General features: G+C 36.0%; 1 protein-coding gene across 1 annotated transcript; it reads left to right on the top strand.

The window, feature by feature from the left end:
- Window positions 1-4754: 4754 nt before the first annotated feature.
- Window positions 4755-19478, top strand: LOC123238995 (stromelysin-1-like). Its single transcript, XM_044666261.1, has 10 exons — window positions 4755-4856; window positions 5769-6013; window positions 6116-6264; window positions 7383-7508; window positions 9695-9859; window positions 10351-10501; window positions 12894-13027; window positions 14393-14552; window positions 18163-18266; window positions 19378-19478. The coding sequence occupies exons 1-10, from the start codon at window positions 4755-4757 to the stop codon at window positions 19476-19478; spliced, it is 1437 nt and encodes a 478-aa protein (XP_044522196.1).
- Window positions 19479-20112: the final 634 nt, after the last annotated feature.

The following is a 20112-nucleotide window of genomic DNA, read 5'->3' as shown; positions in this document are numbered from 1 at the left end:
TCCTATCCTTAGCCTCAGTTCTCTGCTGGAGCTTTCTATGGCTCCAGCCTCCTGGAATTCTGATTTTCAACTTCTTTACCAGTTGATCTAAGCTCAAACTTAATCACACTAGTATGCCTTGGTATATTAGAGGCTATATATTTTCAATGGCAAGAACCATACTCTTCTCCAGATGTTGGCATTTTATTGGTGTTATAGGTAGTGACTTTTGATGGACAGAAGCTGAATTCTAATTTTTATTTTTTCAAAGCTCACCTGCAAAGACATGCCCATAATGATCCCTTTCCTTTCAGAATCTAGGAATCTTAGAATTGCAAGGAATATCAGTGGCTGCTATCTAGTCCAAAAACATGACAAGGCATCATCATCCAGCCTTTGCTTGAAGGTCTCCAATTAAAGGAAGACTATTACTTCCAGATTCATTCATTGTGAATGGATCTCATTGTTAGAAAGTTGTTTCTTACCTATTTAAATCTGCCTTTTGCAACATCTCAATATTGTTTTTGCCCTCTGCAACTACAAAGAAAAAGTCTACTCCCTTGTTGATGTCACTTCCCTTCAAATAGTTATAGACAGTTATCATATCCACATAAGCCTACTTTTTCTCCAGGCAAAATTTCCCCATTTCCTTTGACTGGTCCTCATATTTCATAAATTCGAAGTCCTGTACCATTCTAGGTGCCCTGCTCTGGACACTCTCCAGTTTATTAATGTTATCCTCAGAACTGAGCACAATAATTCAAATTTGGTTTGACCAGGATGGAGTAAAGTAGGACTGGTCCTAAACACCCTGATTCTAAATCAAGTCATGACAGCTCTAGCTCTTTTGGCTACCAGATCCTACCAACCCTTTATATTTTTAAATGATGTACAATTTAACTTTGCCTCCAATCATCAACTTGTCCTGTCTGAGAACAATCTGCCTTTAGTTCTCACATCATTGGCAGAACAAAGATGACTGACATACCCTCAGGTCAGCGAACAATCAAACTTTCCTGACTCAAGATATCCGCTTCAATGACTTCCTCTGCAGATTCCTTTTGATGATCACTTACTTGCTCCAGGGCAAAATTTTCTAGCATCCTAACCTGAATGGCTTATGACATAAAAATTACTCTACACTTATAGTCATAGATAAGACAACATATATTAAGAGGCAGAAGAGGTACTTGTTAGTATCATCTCCCATAAATTTGAAAATATGTGATTCAAATGTTGTCAGTACAATTCATATTAAGCACCCCTCCAAAAAAAGGCAAGTGATTTCTCCCTCCCTAGAACTACAGTTGTGTGGCTTTATTTGGAAAAATTTACTTACCTTTTACTTTTCAGCTGAAACTAGAAAGCCTCTAAACAAGAGAAGCATATTAACATTCCCCACACATCTATCTATCCATCTCTATCTTATCTTTCCATCTATCTCTAGCTTATCTCTCTCTGTCTCTGTCTCTGTCTCTGTCTCTGTCTCTGTCTCTCTCTGTCTCTCTCTCTCTCTCAAATCATTTTGAACTTTACAGAAAAGGGGAAAAAGAACAGCTGGGAAAAGGAGATAACTAAGTCTACCCAAAGGGATATGATGGAATGCTTTTACTGACTCTCACCTTGTCCTCCTCTCCCCTAGTACTGCCAAATCCAATCTAAAATCTACAATGGCTTTTTGAAATTTGGGGCTCTATTAGTCTTGAGCTAAAAATGTTATCTTGGATAAAAGAAAATCTGGGGAGAAATAATCACTGCCTTCAAATAGTTGAAGATAGAGAAGTATAATGGGTAGTCTGATGGAGTCAGGAAAATCTGGGTTCAGGTCCTCACTTTGCCACTGGGTGACCATGTTAAAGTTGCTTCTCTTCTCTGAGCTTCCATTTCCTTAACTTTAAAACGTTTTGGCCCAGATGTTCTCTAAAATCTCATTCAACTCAAAAGTTATCGCCTATAACCAGGGGTGTGCTGGAGCCAACTCCTGCAAGTTTCCAAGGACTGATTGCTAACTTTTGAGTGTGAATATATATAATTTCAAATTAGGCTTTAGCTTATTATTTTGGTGTTTGATGACTTAAAGTGATGGATAAAATGTTAAGAATGCACATTAAACTTAAAAGTATATTTTGAGTACTTTTTTAAAAGAGAGAACTAGTTGTTAAAGATTTACCAATCTATCCTGTTTACAATCCCATGTTATGATTTATTGTTTTACTCCAGAAATCAGAAATGCAACTAGTAGGAAGCACCTAATGACAGATAATTTTGCCTCAGGATGGAGTTTTTACCTTATGAGACAGAAGGATGTAGGAGTGAGGGGGAAGAAGAGTCAGAGGGGACTAAACCAAGTCACTACTGCAAGGAGCTTCAGATGAGATCCTCATAGAAAGTAGCTCCTGGAGATATCTGCTGTGAGCTATAGGAAACTACAAGAGGAAGTAGGATGGAGAACAATTTTCACTGATTTGATGGAGAACAAATTCTGATGATATCTAGGTGGGCTGCAAGAAGATGCAGAACAGTCTTGCCATTAAGTAGAACAATGACTAGTGACACTTACTGGGAAGAAAAGGGACCTACCTAGCTCTTCTAGACTAAAACTGGATAGAAATTTAGATAAATATTTGGAAGAGGGTCATGCATTGGAGGACTTCTGTTTCTGCCCAAGACTTCTGCTCTCAGTCAGTCAAAAAATATTTGTTAAATACCTGCTCTTTGTCAGATACTCTGCTAAGCATCAGAGATGTAAAGAAAGGCAAAACCATTCTATCAAAGATATCACAGTCTAATGGGGAAGACAAACTAAGGACATATAGTGTAAAGGGGAAAGTAATTAGGGGGAAGGCAGTGGGCAATGGGCAAGGAAAGGTAGAATTTTAATTAAGTCTTAAAGGAAGCCAGGAAAGTCAGAAGGCAAATGTGAGGAGGGAGAAGATTTTAGGCTTGGGAGACAGTCACCCCCAGAGAAAGAATTGATGAATAGAAATATGTAAAATACAGTTTTATATGTAAGATATCTTTTTGCCAAATGATGTCTTCTCTTATAAGGGAGGAGAGGAAGGTAATTAACTTGGATTTTATTTCATAAACAAACAAATTAACTAATTTTTTTTAAAAAGCAAGAGGATGCAACTGGGTGGCTCAGTGGATTGAGAGTCAGAGCTAGAGAGGGGAAGTTCTAGGCTCAAATTTGGCCTCAGACGCTTCCTAGCTGTGTAGCCCTGGACAAGTCACTTAACCTCCATTGCCTATCCCTTACCGTTCTTCTGCCTTGGAACAAATACTTAGTATTGATTCTAAGATGGAAGGTAGGAGTTTAAAAAAATTTAATTTAATTTAAATTTAAAAAAGAAGCAAGAAGACTAGTATAACTTGATCATACTGTACATTAAGTTACAGTGAAGTGTGAGAAGACTGGAAAAATCTGAAAGAACTAGGTTGTAAAGGACTTTAAAAGCCAGATGATTACATATATATATATATATATATATATATATATATATGATCATGGAGGTAATAGGGAGCCAGTAGAGTTTATTAAAGAGGGGAGTTATATGGTTAGACCTAATTTTATTTTAGATGGTCTTTGAATTTAAAATAACAAAATAACTTTTCTTCTTTAATATGTATTGTAACCTCTATGTATTGCAACCTGTAATGTTTATTGTAACATGTAATTTAATATTTATTGTAACTTTAATATTTATTGTAACCTGTAATATTTCAGAGAGGGAACTAATATCAGTATTTTGGAGTTACCTAGCATATATTTCCCTCATCTCTGACATGGAATTTATAAGCCAAGGAAATGAAGAATCCCTCCAAATGTATTTAGATTCTTTGTTTACTAAACATTCCTCACACAGGGGTTCACTTTGAAACAACTTCCTAACAAATTGGCTACTTCAAAAGTGGATGACTTGCCTCATCATGTAATGATTTCCCTATTCCTAGAAATCCCAAGAAGTGGATGAATAACCATATCCTGGAGATGATGTAGAGGGAAATCAAGCCTTGGATAAGAGCCTGACTAATTAACTTTTAATGTCCTTTCAGCTCTAGGATTCTGCATTCTGTGAACTAATTACCCGATGTTAGTTGTAATGATCATTAGACAGTAGTCAGTTGTCCTGCAATTTATTCCCTGTTATTCAATTTCATTTCTACTAATATACTTTGCTATGTGTCAAGCACTGACATAAAAGGATAAGGGTACAAAATTATCTTTTCCCTCAAGGAGCTTATATTCAACTGGGGTTTGTATTCGACTTATGTGGGTACATACTTTGCATTAAATTGGATTAAAATGCATACATGGATAAAAAATAAGTTGGGCAGGAAACTGACATCTTAAAAAAATACTAAGTTAGCCTCCTCCCCATGTGAAATACACACACACACACACACACACACGCACACACGCACACACGCACACACACACATACACACTCCTCAGAGTATCTAATTTTTATGTCCAGATACAGAAATTGACGTTTTCCTTCATGAACCCACAGGAAGCATTTCCTGCATCTTAATCATGTTTCAGCATTGCAAAAATTGGAAAGCTGAAAGGAATTAGGAAAAAAGCTGTGTCACCATTCCTTATTTATTTTGGGGGCATGATTTCTGGCTCCTGCTCAGATGTGACTCAAGCCAGTGGGTCATGTCAACAAAACACTAGGGAGGATTATAAAAGTGGAGCCCCTGAGGCATATAGGAAAGGCAGCCAGTAGAAGCTGATGAGCTTTGCTAAAGGACCATCATTGAAGATCACAATGAAGAGTCTTCTAGTACTCCTGTTCCATTTGGCATTTTCTGCAGCCTACCCACTAGATCCAGCAGCCACAGCTGGAAAGATGAGTATGGATCGCATCCAGGTAATGTAGGAAGACAGGCTTCGTTTTTCTAGGACAGGCAGGCAAGCAGACAGAGAAATAATCTTTGCCTCCCTGTTATTTTTGCATGAATTTAGATGATTAGACCAATGGGCAGTCTCTAGGCAAGCTTAAAAGACCTTAGTTGAGTAAAAATATGCTTTCTGATAATGTTACTCTGGAAAAATTTTTGGTGGTAATTCTTCTGGCAAAGACAAAAGTTATAAAGAAATAGAGGTTCATCTTGACAATCTCCATGGCCAGATCTACAGTAGTAAGGAGATGTGGAAAATAAAGGAAAGTGACTAGATAAATTCACCTAAAATTGACACAATTAAACAAAAAAGCGTTATTTTTCTTTAAATATATAATATACCTAAACTTTTTGTGTAATGAACTCCTTTACTTGGAAGTTTAGAAGTTAGTTAAGAAGTAAAAAATAATGATGAGGGTGAAAGATTAATTAAAGAATAAAATGAAAGCATGTAGCTAATTTATTTTTATTTGCAAAGCTAAAAATGAAGACTCCAAATGGATAAAGACATGAACAATGGAATAATGTTATTTCTATCAAATAAATTTCTATCAAAAAAAGCAAAAAACCATTATTCTTGTTACCTTTTTTATTGTCTTTATCTGTGACTTCACTAGTATAAGAACTTCTAGTGTGAAAATTCTATTCATTGATAGACTGACAATTTATCTATAATTTATAATTTTAGAGAGTTGCCCTGAGAAATTGTGATTTATCCATACTTAGGCAGCCAGTATGTGTCAGAGGCACAATTTGAATGCAAGTTTTCCTGTCTCCGGGACTAACTTTTTATCAACTACATCATACTGTTTCCTATTAGTATTACTATTAATAAGTAAAAATCTTAGGAGTGACTAAATAATTGTTTCTTATCCCAATAGAAGTACTTGGAAGACTTCTATCACCTTGAAAAAGATGGGAAGCAGTTTGTTCGTAGGAGGGACAGTAGACCCGTCGTTACAAAAATCCAAGAAATGCAAAGGTTCTTAGGCATGAAGGTGACTGGGAAATTGGATGATGATACTATGGAGATGATGAAGAAGCCCAGATGTGGAATTCCTGATGTTTCCTCTTTCAGTTTCTTTCCCTACATGCCTAAATGGAGAAACAATGAAGTTACATACAGGTAATGCTTGGTGCAGAGGTTTCTTGGAGTCTCAACTTTGCCATTTACTTCTGATATGAAAAATAATGATTTTAAGTTAATTTTCTTTATTCTTTAATAAAGGATTGTAAACTATACACCTGATATGAAACAACCTGATGTGGATGCTGCCATAGAGAGAGCTCTGAAAGTCTGGAGTGATGTTACTCCCCTCACATTCACCAGGCTCTGGGAAGGAGAAGCTGACATAATGATCTCTTTTTCTGTCAAAGGTAAAAAAAAGAATCTATCTCTCCTCTCCTTCCTCCTTTTCCCCAATTCCCACCTCTTTCCACAGTAGAAAGAGAGCAGGGTTTTGAACCACAGTGTTAAATTCTTGAATCTGTCATTTATTAGATATAAGATCTGAAGCAAATCATTTAAATTCTCTAGGTTTCAATCTCCTCTACTATAAAATGAGTGGGTTAGTCTTGATTCAATTAAATAACTGATAGAAAGCATAGTATGATGAAAAGCTCATTGCAGCTCAGATCTTTCAGTTATATCCAATTCTTCATGATCCCATTTGGGGTTATCTTGACAAATATACTGGAGTGTTTTGCCATTTCCTTTTCCAGCTCATTTTATAGATGAGGAAATTGAGGTAAACATGGTTAAGTAATTTGCCCAGAGTCACACAGCTAGATCTGGAGTAAAGGGACCAGGGTTCAAACCCCATCTCTAATACTTACTGTGTGACTCTGGGCAAGTCATTTATCCTTGCTGAGTCTCAGTGTCTTCGTCTATTAGAAAAGGGGTAGGCGTCAGACTAGATGGTCCTTAAGAACTTTTCCAGTGATAAATCTAAGATTTTAAGATTAATTAAATGAGGATTTACTTAGTGCCTACCATGGATCTTTCAATAGTGGTAGGTTCTAGAGAAACAAAGTCAAATAGCAGTATGTCCTTAATGAGTTTCCATACTGTCAAGTGGAGTGTATACAGATAAATAAATGCAAAACACATTTAATAAAAACAGAAAGTCCTTTATAAAACTGGGGTTTGAAACTAACAATTGGGTCAATCTATAAATGCCTCTTCTTGGAAGTGGCATGTGAACTAAGTTCTGAAGAGATGACCTTTAAGTTCCTTTTTAGCTCTAAATCTATGATCCTATGAACCCATACCAATCTTGAAAATAGCCTTACTGTTAGAAAAAATCAAGTAGAAAAGAATCTTGAATTCATGCATTTCATTTTTAGAGGATCTTGGAGACTTGACTGAACTGAGTGAGCTAGTTAGAAGACAAATAATTACATGGTCTAACCAATATGATATATTTTTTTCTTCCCAAAGCTTCTGAATGCAAACCCCTAAAAACAGCTCCCCAAAATCTTTCTTTTTCTCTTAGATCATGGAGATTTTCTACCCTTTGATGGACCTGGGGAAGTCTTGGCTCATGCCTATCCACCTGGGCCTAATATTAATGGAGATGTTCACCTAGACGATGATGAAAAATGGACAGAAGATACGACAGGTGGGTTAAATTAATTTTTAATTAAATTTTAAAATATTTTAAATAAAATGATGATTAATTAGAATGCCATGGAAATGGGATGACCTTGTTCATTTAATTTTTAGAAGTTGATTAGAAAATCCTTTTTGTTTATATCATTGTTGAAAAGTTTTCTAAAATGCATCAATTCATTTTTCTGCCTCAGTAGATACAGTGTGGAAAGCATAATAAAAACATTATCTGCTGATTCATGATCTAGAACTGGTTTTAAATCTAAGATTTGATTCTTACTACCTATGTGACTTCAGATAAGTCTTTCAATCTCTCTGGGACTCCGTTTCTTCATCTGGAAAATGGTCATAGTCAACTAGATGTTCTCTAAGGTGCTTTCCAGCCCTAAATATATGAATCCATCTCCTTGAAGGATTATAATTATCAGTGGCAATTTTTAGTATATTTGTAGATATATAAGGCATAACAAAGTGAATTGAATCATGCTTACCTTAAAGGTATAGACAGAAACTTGTTATTTTGATTGAATCTCTGGTTGCAGGGAATTCATGAGAATTCCAGTTAGTGGGATTTGCATAATTGAGATTTTACTGTATCTAAGCTCAGCCACTTTTTCATGATATTTTAAAAATACTCCAACTCCAAAATATGGCCTTCATATGTCAGTGTTTATATTCTATATATTATTGTATACATCTCAGAACATTCTTGTTAAGGTCTAAAATGCTAAATATATGCTAAATATTCACTAATGGTGGAATTAGTCATGGTGATAGGAATGAAAACAAAAATGGGCACTTTATTGAAAGAATGACATTGAAGTGGGCACTAAACAAAAACTTTTCATCTAGATTGAGTCAGTTGTCTCTAGGAAGGGCAAAGGGACAACCAGGTCTCTATTGGAACTTCTATTCTGGCCAAGAGTAGAATGAACAGAACTGCTGAACAGTAATCAAATTTTACCCCATTCAAGAACCCAGTACAGAAATCATTCATCCTGTTTGTAATATATTATTGCTTTGTTTTTAAACTATAATTCTTATATATAATTTATTGATTTATTATTTTGGGAAACATGTTAGAGAATTATCTGGGACACTAAGAAGATCATTTGTTTGGGGTCACATAAGTAGTATATTCCTGGATTTGATTCCAGGATTTGAAACCAGTTCTCTTGACACTAAGGTCCACTACCCTATGCTGCTGTGGTTATACTACTTAGATGGCAAAGAAAGGTTAAATAAGATGTTTGCACCACAGTCAACTATTTTTGAGAAATGATTAATAGATACTTTACAAATATTTGCTTTTTAAAAAATGATGTACTGCATCTGGTCCTCTGTCTGCAAACCCAATAGCACTCAATAAAGAATCGTGAATCATGATTTCCTTAGTATTAGAAATTCCCTTTAATTTCATTTTCTATGACTTAATAGAGAAGTCTTAGAGACATTGGTAGTCAAAATGACTTGAGAAGAATCACATAATTAATAACTTTCAGAGGAAAGGGTTGATGCCAGGTCCTCTTGACCTTAAGATCAATACCTTAACCACTACTACATGTTGCCTTTCAGTAAATGTTTGATAACCATGTTGAAAAGTAAAGTAGGCAAACCTCCTAAAGTCTAACATAATGCCCTGTACATATCAGAATTTAAAATTATTTGCTGATAGAACAGAAAATATAAGAGTGGCCATCCAAAGACCTCAAAGTAGAATGAATAAGCTGTGATTCATTGGCATCGACATTGTTGTTGGCTCATGTCCCCTACAAATAGTGACTAATTTTCTTAAATTTTAGCTCATAAGATGTCATGTGTCATTAAAATGTTATATACATGATTCTCCTCATTCTCCACACTTCTCTAGAGCAGGGTTTGCTTAGTGTGCACCCTAATGCTTCCAGAGGAAAAGACATGTTTCTCTAATCTCATGTATCATCGGGAGAACATACCGAATCCTTCTCTTTCAAAGGTCATTACTCTTCTCTAAATGAATAAGAAACATTTTCTTTAAGTCTGGACATATTGACTAATTTCCTCTAGGGAGATTCTTTTAACAAGTTTTTGTTAAATATTTACCTCATGGTAGAGTTCTGTTCATTTTGATGACAGGGATATAAAATAAATGTTTACTGTTTGGATAATTGAAAGACAGGCTATTTAGTCACTGAAAACTGATGATTTTTCCACCAGGAATCAATTTATTCCTCACTGCTGCTCATGAATTTGGCCATTCCCTGGGTCTCTTACATTCTAGCGATACCACTGCTCTGATGTATCCAGTCTACAACTCAAATACAGACCTCACCAGGTTCCACCTTTCTCAGGATGATATTGATGGCATTCAGTCTCTCTATGGTGAGTGCAAAAATTAGTTCAATTCTTTCTAGGGGGTTCTTCACTTAATCTATCTGTCTTCCATCTATCAACAAGCATTTATTAAGCATGTATTATAAACTAGGTATTAGGCTGAATGTTGAGGATACAAAGAAAAATAGTCTCTGCCCTTAAGAAGTTTATATTCTAAAGGGGAAGACAACATGTGTAAATCACTATATACAACATAAATATGAGACAGGAAGTAGCCTTATAGGAGAAAGCTCTACAAGCTGTGGGAACCAGCAAATACCACTAGAGGAGGTGAGAGCTCATGAGTTGAATCTTTAAGGAATGTATGTATTCTAAGTCAGAGATGAGGAATCCTGGGAAAAGTGTAACTGATGAAATGTGTTTAAGCCAAGCACACTCTGCAAATGTATTCAAAGCATAATCCTTTAAGAAGGTATCAAATGTCTTTGCATTTTAGCAGTCCCATTCACTCCCTTTAATTTCTCAAATTTTCCCTCTAGGATATCCATCAGACTCTCCTGCTGATCCAGTTTCACCCACCACATCTACAGGACAAGAGATGCCTGAAGGGGACCCAGCAACTTGTGACCCAAACATATCCTTTGATGCGGTGAGCACTCTTCGGGGAGAAATGTTGTTCTTTAAAGACAGGTAAGATCAGATGAAACTTTTTCCTCCTACTTAAATTCTTAGAATGGTTGAACTAAAAAAAGAAAAACAAACTGAAATACAAGCACTAATTTCTAAGCATTCAATACCAGAAATTTTCCTCTAGGCAACCTTTTTGGCCGTGAGAGCCATAAATGCCACAATTTTTAAAATGTAATTTCATGAGAGCTGTACAGTGCTCACAGTGCGCGCTCCTGTAACAGCACCTGAAAAAAATTGACTTTATGGCTCCTGCAGAAAGAGCCATATCTGGCCCTCAAAAGAGCCAGATATGGCTTGAGAGCCATACATTACCGACCCCTGCTCTAGGCTGTCAGCAAGTCCAGATTCAGTCTACATTCTCTAGACAGTCTTTATCTCTTGAAATAATGAACATCTTGTTTGCAGACTTGATTGTGATTGATATTGATTCAAGACAGCAGCCTCCTGTGTCACAAATCATAGGATTGATGGGACTTAAAGGTAGAAGGAACCCTAGAGATCTACTTTGTCCAAATCCTGCATTTTATAGATGACAAGATTAAGGCATGGGTGGTCAAGTGAAGCAGGAAGGTGTAATCAACAGAGTACCATTTTATGAGGCAGAGGATATCGGATTCCAGCTCTGCCATTTCATATTTCATTTTTGAAAACCATAAATGCCACTTATTAATTTTTTTCACATATTGTCAACATCAGAAGCACTGTCCGAGGAGGCATTAGTGTGGTACAAAGAGCCTCAACCCCAGAATTAGAAGACCACAAGCCAGCTGTGGTCTACAGTGATGTCAAACTCAAATAGAAACAGCTGCCTAGGGGTAGCATATTGATTTAGAAAATCAAAAATTAACATTATCTACTCTAATTTATGTTTTTATGTATTTTGTTACATATTTTTCAATTACATTTTAATTTGCTTACCACATGCATGTGAGCCTGATACTTCTGTTCTAGTAGAAGAGGGATGGATTTAGAGTCAGAACACCTAGGTTCAGATGTCAGCTCTGCTAGTATCACTGTAACTTTGGAAGAGTCCCTTTACTTTTTTTGGTCTCTGTTTCTTCATCTGTAAAATGAAGAAATTTTACTAGATGATCTTTAAGCTTGCTTCTGGCTCTCAGTCTCTTGAACTTTATGATTTGTGACACTTGAAGGGTCACCTCCAAACCTCTATGAAGTACCTGGGTGAGGGTTCTGCCACTACTAGTCTGAGATTTAGGCAAGTCTTAGAAAAGTTTTTTTTTTAATGTCATTTGTTATCCACTTAAAGATTCTTGAAGAATAGTGTGTCATAGTAGGAAGCACATTGGGTTTTATATTTAGATTCAGAACACCTGGGTTTAGATTTGGTTTCTAAGATTATTTTGTAGCCTAAGGTAATTCACTTCAACTGTTTGGGCCTCAGTTTTCTTCTTCGTTAGAGCTGCATTAACTGATTCTAAAGGATTCTTCACCTTCTAAATCCCATGATCCTAAATAGCACAGCCAGAGTTTGAACATATGTCCTGTGACCTCAAGAATAGCCCAGCTATCTTACCAGTGGAGCCTCATTCAAAGGCACTGATTTTTTTCTGAGTAATCTATAGAAAGGTAGTGACATCTCTAGAAAGGTATTGCTGTTCAGTCGTTTTTCAGTTGTCTCCAACTCTTCGTGACACCATCTGAGATTTTTTTTTGGCAAATATATTGGAGTAGTTTGTCATTTTCTTCTTCAGTTAACTTTACATATGAGGAAACTCAGGCAAATAAGGTTAAGTGACTTATCCAGGGTCACACAGTGTTTGAGGAAGATTTTAACTCAGGAAGACGAGTCTCCCTGGCTTTAGGTGCACCACCTACAGAATATAGTGACATTTGTATGTGTGACTAAAAGAATGCACTGCCACTGCCATTTAAAACTCACGCTGTTAATAAATCAATATATAGCCATGTTTACCTTCCACAGATCAGACACAAAGCTTGCACAACCCAACAACCCTATGGAGGGCAGCCTATAGATTCTTAAGGTAGATTAGGAGTAGGTTACAAAGAGGCTAAATAGGAAGACTCCTCATTATTGTTTTGCTCCACATTTTCTCCTGGAGTACAAGAACCTGTGTGTGTCAGGAGGATGCCCGAGAGGAGATATTGCCTTTACTGGTCAATACTTTTCTGAGCTATGGTAGGAGCAGCAAGGATAATGTGAGGACTGGCCAGGGCATGAAGGTTGTTGGAAGGAGACAGAATACCTGTGAGAAATGTGATTCAGAAGAAAGTTCTTCTGCCCATCCAATAGAGAGCCCTCATTCCCCATATCCTCACTCCCCACCTTGCTCTCAACCAGAGAAGGTGACTAAAACTCCTTTATAAGTGATCAGACACTGAATTTGTGAAATGCTTTTAAAACTGATTTCAGGTACTTTTGGCGGAAGTCCACCAACAGTATAGAGCCACAACTCCATTTGCTCTCTGCCTTTTGGCCTTCTCTTCCATCGGGTTTTGATGCTGCCTATGAACTCACTACCAAGGATATGGTGTTTTTTTTTAAAGGTAACTTTTGGACTTTCATTTCTATTATTTATTGGGAGAGATCCTAAGAAGACTTAGATATTCCTTACTTTATTGAATCTGTTTTATCCATTGGTGTACATAACAAAGCAGTTCCAATACCTAAATGACATGCTGAGATCACTAATCACTGGACTGAGGGATGGAAGGGATATTTAATCAGAGTCCTCCACTTTTCAGGAGAGAAAACTGAAGACTAAGGAGGTTAAGTGACTTAACTCACTCTAGGTTCCCTGAATCTGACTCTATGCCTTTTGCCTTTCTTTCCATGAAATACATTTTTTCTTCAGAATGAAAAGGAAACATAATCCTTGCTAGAACATTATTGTTGTTAGAACATTGCCTCTTGAAGTTGATCTCTTTTCAAAAAGAATCCAACATTACAGCTTTAAATCTCAAAATTGCCCTCTTTGCTTATGCATATGACATAGTTGATTAGAAGTTTATTTAATAAAATATCTAAAAAAGGAGGGCTGAAGTACAGTGAATAAAAGCTCTAGGCTTGGAGACAGGAAGATCCGAGTTCAAATCTGACCTCAGGGACTGCTGCCTAGCTCTGTGATCTTGGGCAAGTCATTTAACTTCTATTTTCCTTAGTTTCCTCAACTATAAAATGGGGATAATAATAAAATCTGTCTTCCAGGATGGTGACAAGGGTCAGTTTGTAAAATACTAACCACTGAGCCTGGAATACTTTGTTGTTTGGTCATTTCATTCCTGCCCAACTCTTTGTCACCCCATTTGGAGATTTTTTGGCAAAGATACTGGAATTGTTTGATCATTTCCTCCTGCAGTTCATTTTGCAGATGAGGAAACTGAAGCAAACAGGGTTAACTGATTTTCCCAGAGTCAAACAGCTTGTTAATGTCTGAGGACAGATTTGAACTCAGGAAGATGACCTACTTGCCTCTAGGCCCAACACTTTGTCTATTGTGCACATAGTAGACATTCTATAAATGTTAATATTATTATTAAGTATCATTTTTGAATTTTATACAAAGGTTTGGATTTTCTTTTAGTCACTATAAGTCCATAATGTTCCATGATACTCAAGGTTTCTAAGACTTTCATATACATGATCTCATTAATGTTGAGAAGCAGAACAGGAATAAATATGACTGTCTCTATTTTCCAAAGAGGAAACTGAGACACAGAGAGACCAAAATGACTTAAAGTCACCCAGGCACTCAGGGGAAGAGCAAGAATTAACCTGTAGGTCTCCTGATTCAATTTTTGTTGCTCTATTATATTACATTACCAAAATGCACTTCTAAAATGGAAAAAAAAATATATTGAAGAACTTTGACCCCTTTCTCACTCAAAGCTCATTTTGATTTTTTAAAATAGAAAGCAAGTTCTGGGCTGTCAGAGGAAGTGACATCCAGCCAGGTTACCCAAAAGATATCCACACTCTGGGCTTTCCACAAACTGTGAGGAAAATTGATGCAGCCTTTTTCGACAAAAGAAAACACAAAACCTATTTCTTTGTGAACGACATTTACTGGAGGTAAGACTTAATTTGAGAACATTTCTATGAAATTTAAAGGAGGACACTATTATCTTTCCCCTGGTCTCCATTATGGTGCAGAGAGGATTCTAGGTTTCTGAAAGGTTGTGCCAGTTAAGCTAAATGTCATCATATTTTATTGAACAGGAAAAGGCTTCCAATATGAGCCCATCCACTGTGTCTGTCCAAGTACCAGTGCAGCTAAATTAGAGAGGTTCATCTCCACTTTGGCCACTGGGTGATGATCTTTGGTTTTGTTTTATTTTTTTGCACATGACATTTTCAAAGGTAGTCTGACTTCCACGTAGTAGTAGAAAGACTACAAGAGCTGTTGATGGAATGAGACCTCCCTTCACCAGTGAAACTGTAAATCCTTAAATTATTGAAATTATTTTTCAAAGTGACATATTGGAATCCAAGGTTTTCTAAGGAATCTTCCGTTACCTAACCAATCAATGTACCAGGCACTGTGCTAAGTGCTAGGGATACAAAAAAAAAAGAGAAAAAAGACAGTTTCTACCTTCAAGGAGCTTACAATTCTATAGGGGAGACAACATTCAAACAATTATATAGAAATCAAACTGTATGCAGAATAGATGGCATAAAAAGAAGAGAATCACTTTTATATAGGCCGGGGATCTAGCCAAACAGATGTAATTTTTTACTTTATAACAAAACCTTGAAGTTATAAAAATTCTTATCTTCCCATCATGCACTGTTCTTGTCTGGCTCCTGTATTAAATATGGCTTACATATTTAATTACATTACATATGTTACTATCCGTATCTTGCCTGAAAGTTTCTCTTTTTTCTTTTTGCATTTCAAAACTATGCCATTTCTTCAAGTCTGCCTCCAGAGTCCCCACCATGTCTTCTCAGATCAAGGTCTCCCTCTCCTTTTAATTACGATATATTAAATATCTAGTACCCAATTCTATTGTTTTGTACTATCCACTCATATTTTATGTGTGTATTTCTCTCCACAATTAAAGAATAATATTCTTGAGGAAAAGGGACATGTCTTATTCATCTATATCTGAAGGTGTCTGGCCCTGGGCTGATCACATGGCCAATGTTCAATAAATAATCTTTCAAAATTTGATTAATTGAAAAGACAGTATGTTCTCCAAAAGTGCAGCTCTTTATCTTTCTTTTTTTTTCTTTTTCAACCCTTACCTTCCATCTTAAATCAATACTATGTATTGGTTCCAAGGCAGAAGACTGTTAAAGGTTAGGCAATGGGAGTTAAGTGACTTGCTCAGAGTCACACAGCTAGGAAATGTCTGAGGTCAGATTTAAACCCAGGTCCTCCCATATCTGCGCCTGGTTCTCAATTCACTGAGCCAACTAGATTCCCCCAGTGCTGCTCTTTCTTAAAAGCAAAACAAAAATTCTTAAAAGCAAAACAAAACAAAAAAAAAACTCCACCCCATAAACATTCATATTTATCATTGTCAGCCTTTGAGAAAGAGAAGAAATCATTATTCTTTTTTTACCAAAAAAAAAAAAGAAAGGCAAGGATCTGGGAAAAGAAAGGGGAGCTAGTGGCTAAATAATTGTTCTGTTCACTTAAAAGAAATCACAACAGGCCTACTAAGCATTAGACAATTGGCTCAAGGTGCATTTACTGTACTTATCCTCACCTTTCTAGCATCGCCTCCCAAGCACCTACTCCTCTAATTTGACCTATGACTTACATAGGTTAAGTGTTAAGTGGACAGCAGAGACAAATCATAAACTTTATCCAGCTATACCACCAGTCATTATAAGCAGATTTCTTTCCTTTTTGTAATGTAGACAGTTGCCTCTATTCTATGATTCACACTGAATGTGGACATGGTAAGTTGAGTAGACTTTCTTTAGACAAATACTTGCACTTTCTTGACTCAGATTTGGAATTACTATTGCCTACCAGCAATTTTCTTTCTTTTTTTTAATTTAAATTTTATTTTATTTTTAGAAAAATTTTCCATGGTTACATGATTCTTACTCTCCCTTCCACCACCCCACTTCCCCACCCTTGTAGCTGATGCACATTTCCACTGGTTTTTACATGTATCATCTATCAAGACCTATTTCCATATTATTGATAATTGCACTGGGGTGGTCCTTTAGAGTTAACTTCCCAAATCATGTTTGCATCAACCCATGTGTTCAGGCAGTTGTTTTTCTTCTGTGTTATTACTGCCATAGTTCTTCCTCTGAATGTGGGTAGCATTCTTTTTCATAAGTCCCTCAGAATTGTCTCAGATCATTGCATTGCTGCTAGTACAGAAGTCTATTACATTTGATTTTTACCGCAGTGTGTCAGTCTCTGTGTACAGTGTTCTCCTGGTTCTGCTCCTTTCACTCTGCATCAATTCCTGGAGGTCTTTCTAGTTCACATGGAATTCCTCCAGTTTGTTATTCCTTTGAGCACAATGAGCACAATAATATTCCATCACCAGCATATCCCACAATTTGTCTGACGTACAAGGTCTCTGGCCCAAGCTGATACCATTCATACATTTACTATTGAGTATAATAATTCTTGATTGACAACTCAGCTAGCCAGTGACCAGACACTAAAAAATAATGCATTTTTTCTCTTTTTCTCTGTATAATGATTACACCCACATGAAGAATCCTAGGCAGCATCTAAGTTTGTAAAATTTGACTTGGTACCCCCAGAAATTTCCTGGCAAGAGGAGATACAACTCTTCTTTGATTGGCACACTCCTTACCTGGCAAACTGATATTGATAGGAAGAGGTAGAGAGCTGAGTCCTTCCAAGAGGGGCTCATAGATCTTTCAATGGGGCAGTATTTGAAATGTCAATTTCATCATGACAGTAGACATCACATTTTTCTTAGAAGGAGCTATGTAGTCATGATAGTCCAGGACTGTACTTTTATTCCTGCTAATCTGTTCTCCTGGCTTTCTTCTCCCTACATCCCTACAAAGGATTTTTCCTCCCATCCGAAACTCCTTGTTTCCATTAGATGGGACTGATTGAATGAAGATGGAGAGATTTATGGCATTTGTTAGGACTTGTGGGTAGAGACTGGTGGGCAACATGCAACAATTGCTTTAAATCTCTATTTGGAAACCTTAAGTAAATTATTTAAATACTATTTTTAAGGATAAACTTGCAAATCTAAGAAAGTTGCTGAAGACAAATAAGATATCATTAAATTTAAAAACGTTTGACATTTCTTTTCAAGACTGTTAAGCATTTAGCCAGGATCATCCACCAAACAAGTAGCAGGGCTAAAATGTCAACCTAGTCATTTGTGAATTGAATATTAAAAGAAAAGAGCCTGGCCCCAGAATTGAATGCCTATCTATGGAAGGTTAAAACTGAAGAATGCAATAAAAGACTGCTGGAAACAGAGCTGGGAAAAGTTCTGAATGCTTGACTTCTTACCTGGCAATCCAAATAGATTCAGCAGAAAGCACTGACCTACTCTAGAAGGATATCTTTAGCGTCAATATGATGATAAATCAATCATTCAATAGATATTGATTAAGCATCTACTATGTTCTAGAAAGGGATATAAAAATAAAACTGAACCATTTCTTGCCTTCAAGGACCTTACATTCTAAGCTATGTTTATTTTATTTTGATTAGGTATGATGAAAAGAGGCAGTCCATGGAGCCTGGTTATCCCAGAAATATAGCAACTGACTTTCCAGGAGTTGACCAGAATGTTGATGCTGTTTTTGAGGCCTTTGGTAAGATAAAATATATTTTAATAATAAGAGGGCATGCAAATTATTATAAGGGGAGGACTTTAAGTATTTTCTAACTAAATCAATGTTTTCTGGCCCAGAGAGAACAATGGATTTTGAAACTTTCTACAAATTTAAATGTGGTGGAAAATTAAGGCAATTAGTTAATAACTTAGGTCTTTTCCAACTTTTCTCCTTACCTCTCCACAACAGTTTTGACAATTATCTTTTTATTTGAAACAAGAATATTGGGAAATGTAATCTTAATTATGCTGGTAATTGTAACATCTTTTGCTTCATTTTGAATTCAGATAAAAAGTATATTGCTTTCTCACTAACTCATGTGTTGATTTGTTATATCTTGTATTCCTTTGTGGGTATACAAATACAAAAAAAAGTCTTTATTATATATGATTTCTTTAAGAAAGGAACCTGGAAGAGTAGGTAGGTGGTGACTCTAGAATCAGGGAGACTTGAAGTCAAAACTGATATCAGACACATACTGGATGGGTGGTGACTCTGGACAAGTCACTGAAACTGTTTGCCTCAATTTCCTCATCTGTAAAATGAGGATATTTGTAGTACCTACTTATAGGTTTATAATGAGGATCAAATGAAATATAATATTTATAAAGCACTTAGCATAGTGCATGCTACATAGTAGGCACTTAATAAATACTTATTCCCTTCTCCTACATAGCATTTTTAAGAGGAAGACCAAGATGGACTTGGATTCAGGAAATATGTGTTTAATTACAGTTCTGATGCTTACCAATTATGTGATCTTGAGCAAGAGACTTAATATCTCTAGATTTTAGTCTCTTTATTTGTACCAGTAAGAAAAGCAGTAGATTAGACTATTTCTAAAATCTCTTCCAGTTCTAGTTCCTATGATCCTATCATTTAATAATTCAATTCAGCAAAAAAAGTTATCAGAAGATTTTTAAAAATTCTCTTTGAACATTGGGGGAAAGGGAAGTAAAGAAGAGAGAAAATTTCCAGTTTAAATTTTGAGAAAATAATGTCTGATTTTGTTATATAAATTCTCATAGTTTTTTGTTTCTTTGTTTGTTAGGGAATAAAAGCTGATTATTTCTCCTGCTTTTACTTTCAGGGTTCTTTTATTTCTTCAGTGGATCATCCCAGTTTCAATTTGATCCTAATGCTAAGATGGTGACCAGAACTCTGAAAAGCAACAGTTGGTTCAACTGTTGAGAGAGAGAGAGGATTATAAGATGGGAGCATTGACAAAGTGAAAGGATAAATTCTTCCCTAAAACCTTTGAGAGTGAAAATGGTTCATTTTCTGATGAATGTGCAAGGACCAATGAAGAATAGAAACTTGATATGTATGCCTTTAAAGTGTATTAATTTATTGTGTTGTGACAAGTTGGGTCATATTTCTCCTTTATTATTTTTTTTACTGTTTCTGCTGATGCAGTGGAAAATACTCATGTGCAATAGACAAGAGAATGTGACTTAATAGGTTATTACTTGTTATTCAATAAAGATTTTTTGTCTATTATTTACTTTTATTGGTTCAGAAATTAATTATTTCACCAAATCACAAAATTTCATATTTGGAAGGGGTCCGAGAAGACTTCTAAGTCAAAATACAATTAGAAAGTGATCCCATCTACAAGATACCTTTAAATAGCCACCCCACCATTGCTGAAATACCTCTAATCCAGGGAGCCTGCCACCTTCCAAGGAAGCCCATTCCATTTTTGGGTAGTTATAATTGTTAAAATAGTGTGAAGCTAGAAATAATAATAATGAATAATATTTAACATTTATAAGATGGTTTAAGATTTGAAAAGCACTTTAACATATTGTAATGCAGGGTTGCA

This window comes from Gracilinanus agilis, chromosome 3 (genome assembly GCF_016433145.1).
Source record: "Gracilinanus agilis isolate LMUSP501 chromosome 3, AgileGrace, whole genome shotgun sequence".
Lineage (NCBI taxonomy): Eukaryota > Metazoa > Chordata > Mammalia > Didelphimorphia > Didelphidae > Gracilinanus > Gracilinanus agilis.
Note: the sequence above shows the minus strand (reverse complement) of the source record. Positions and strands in the feature narration are given on the sequence as shown.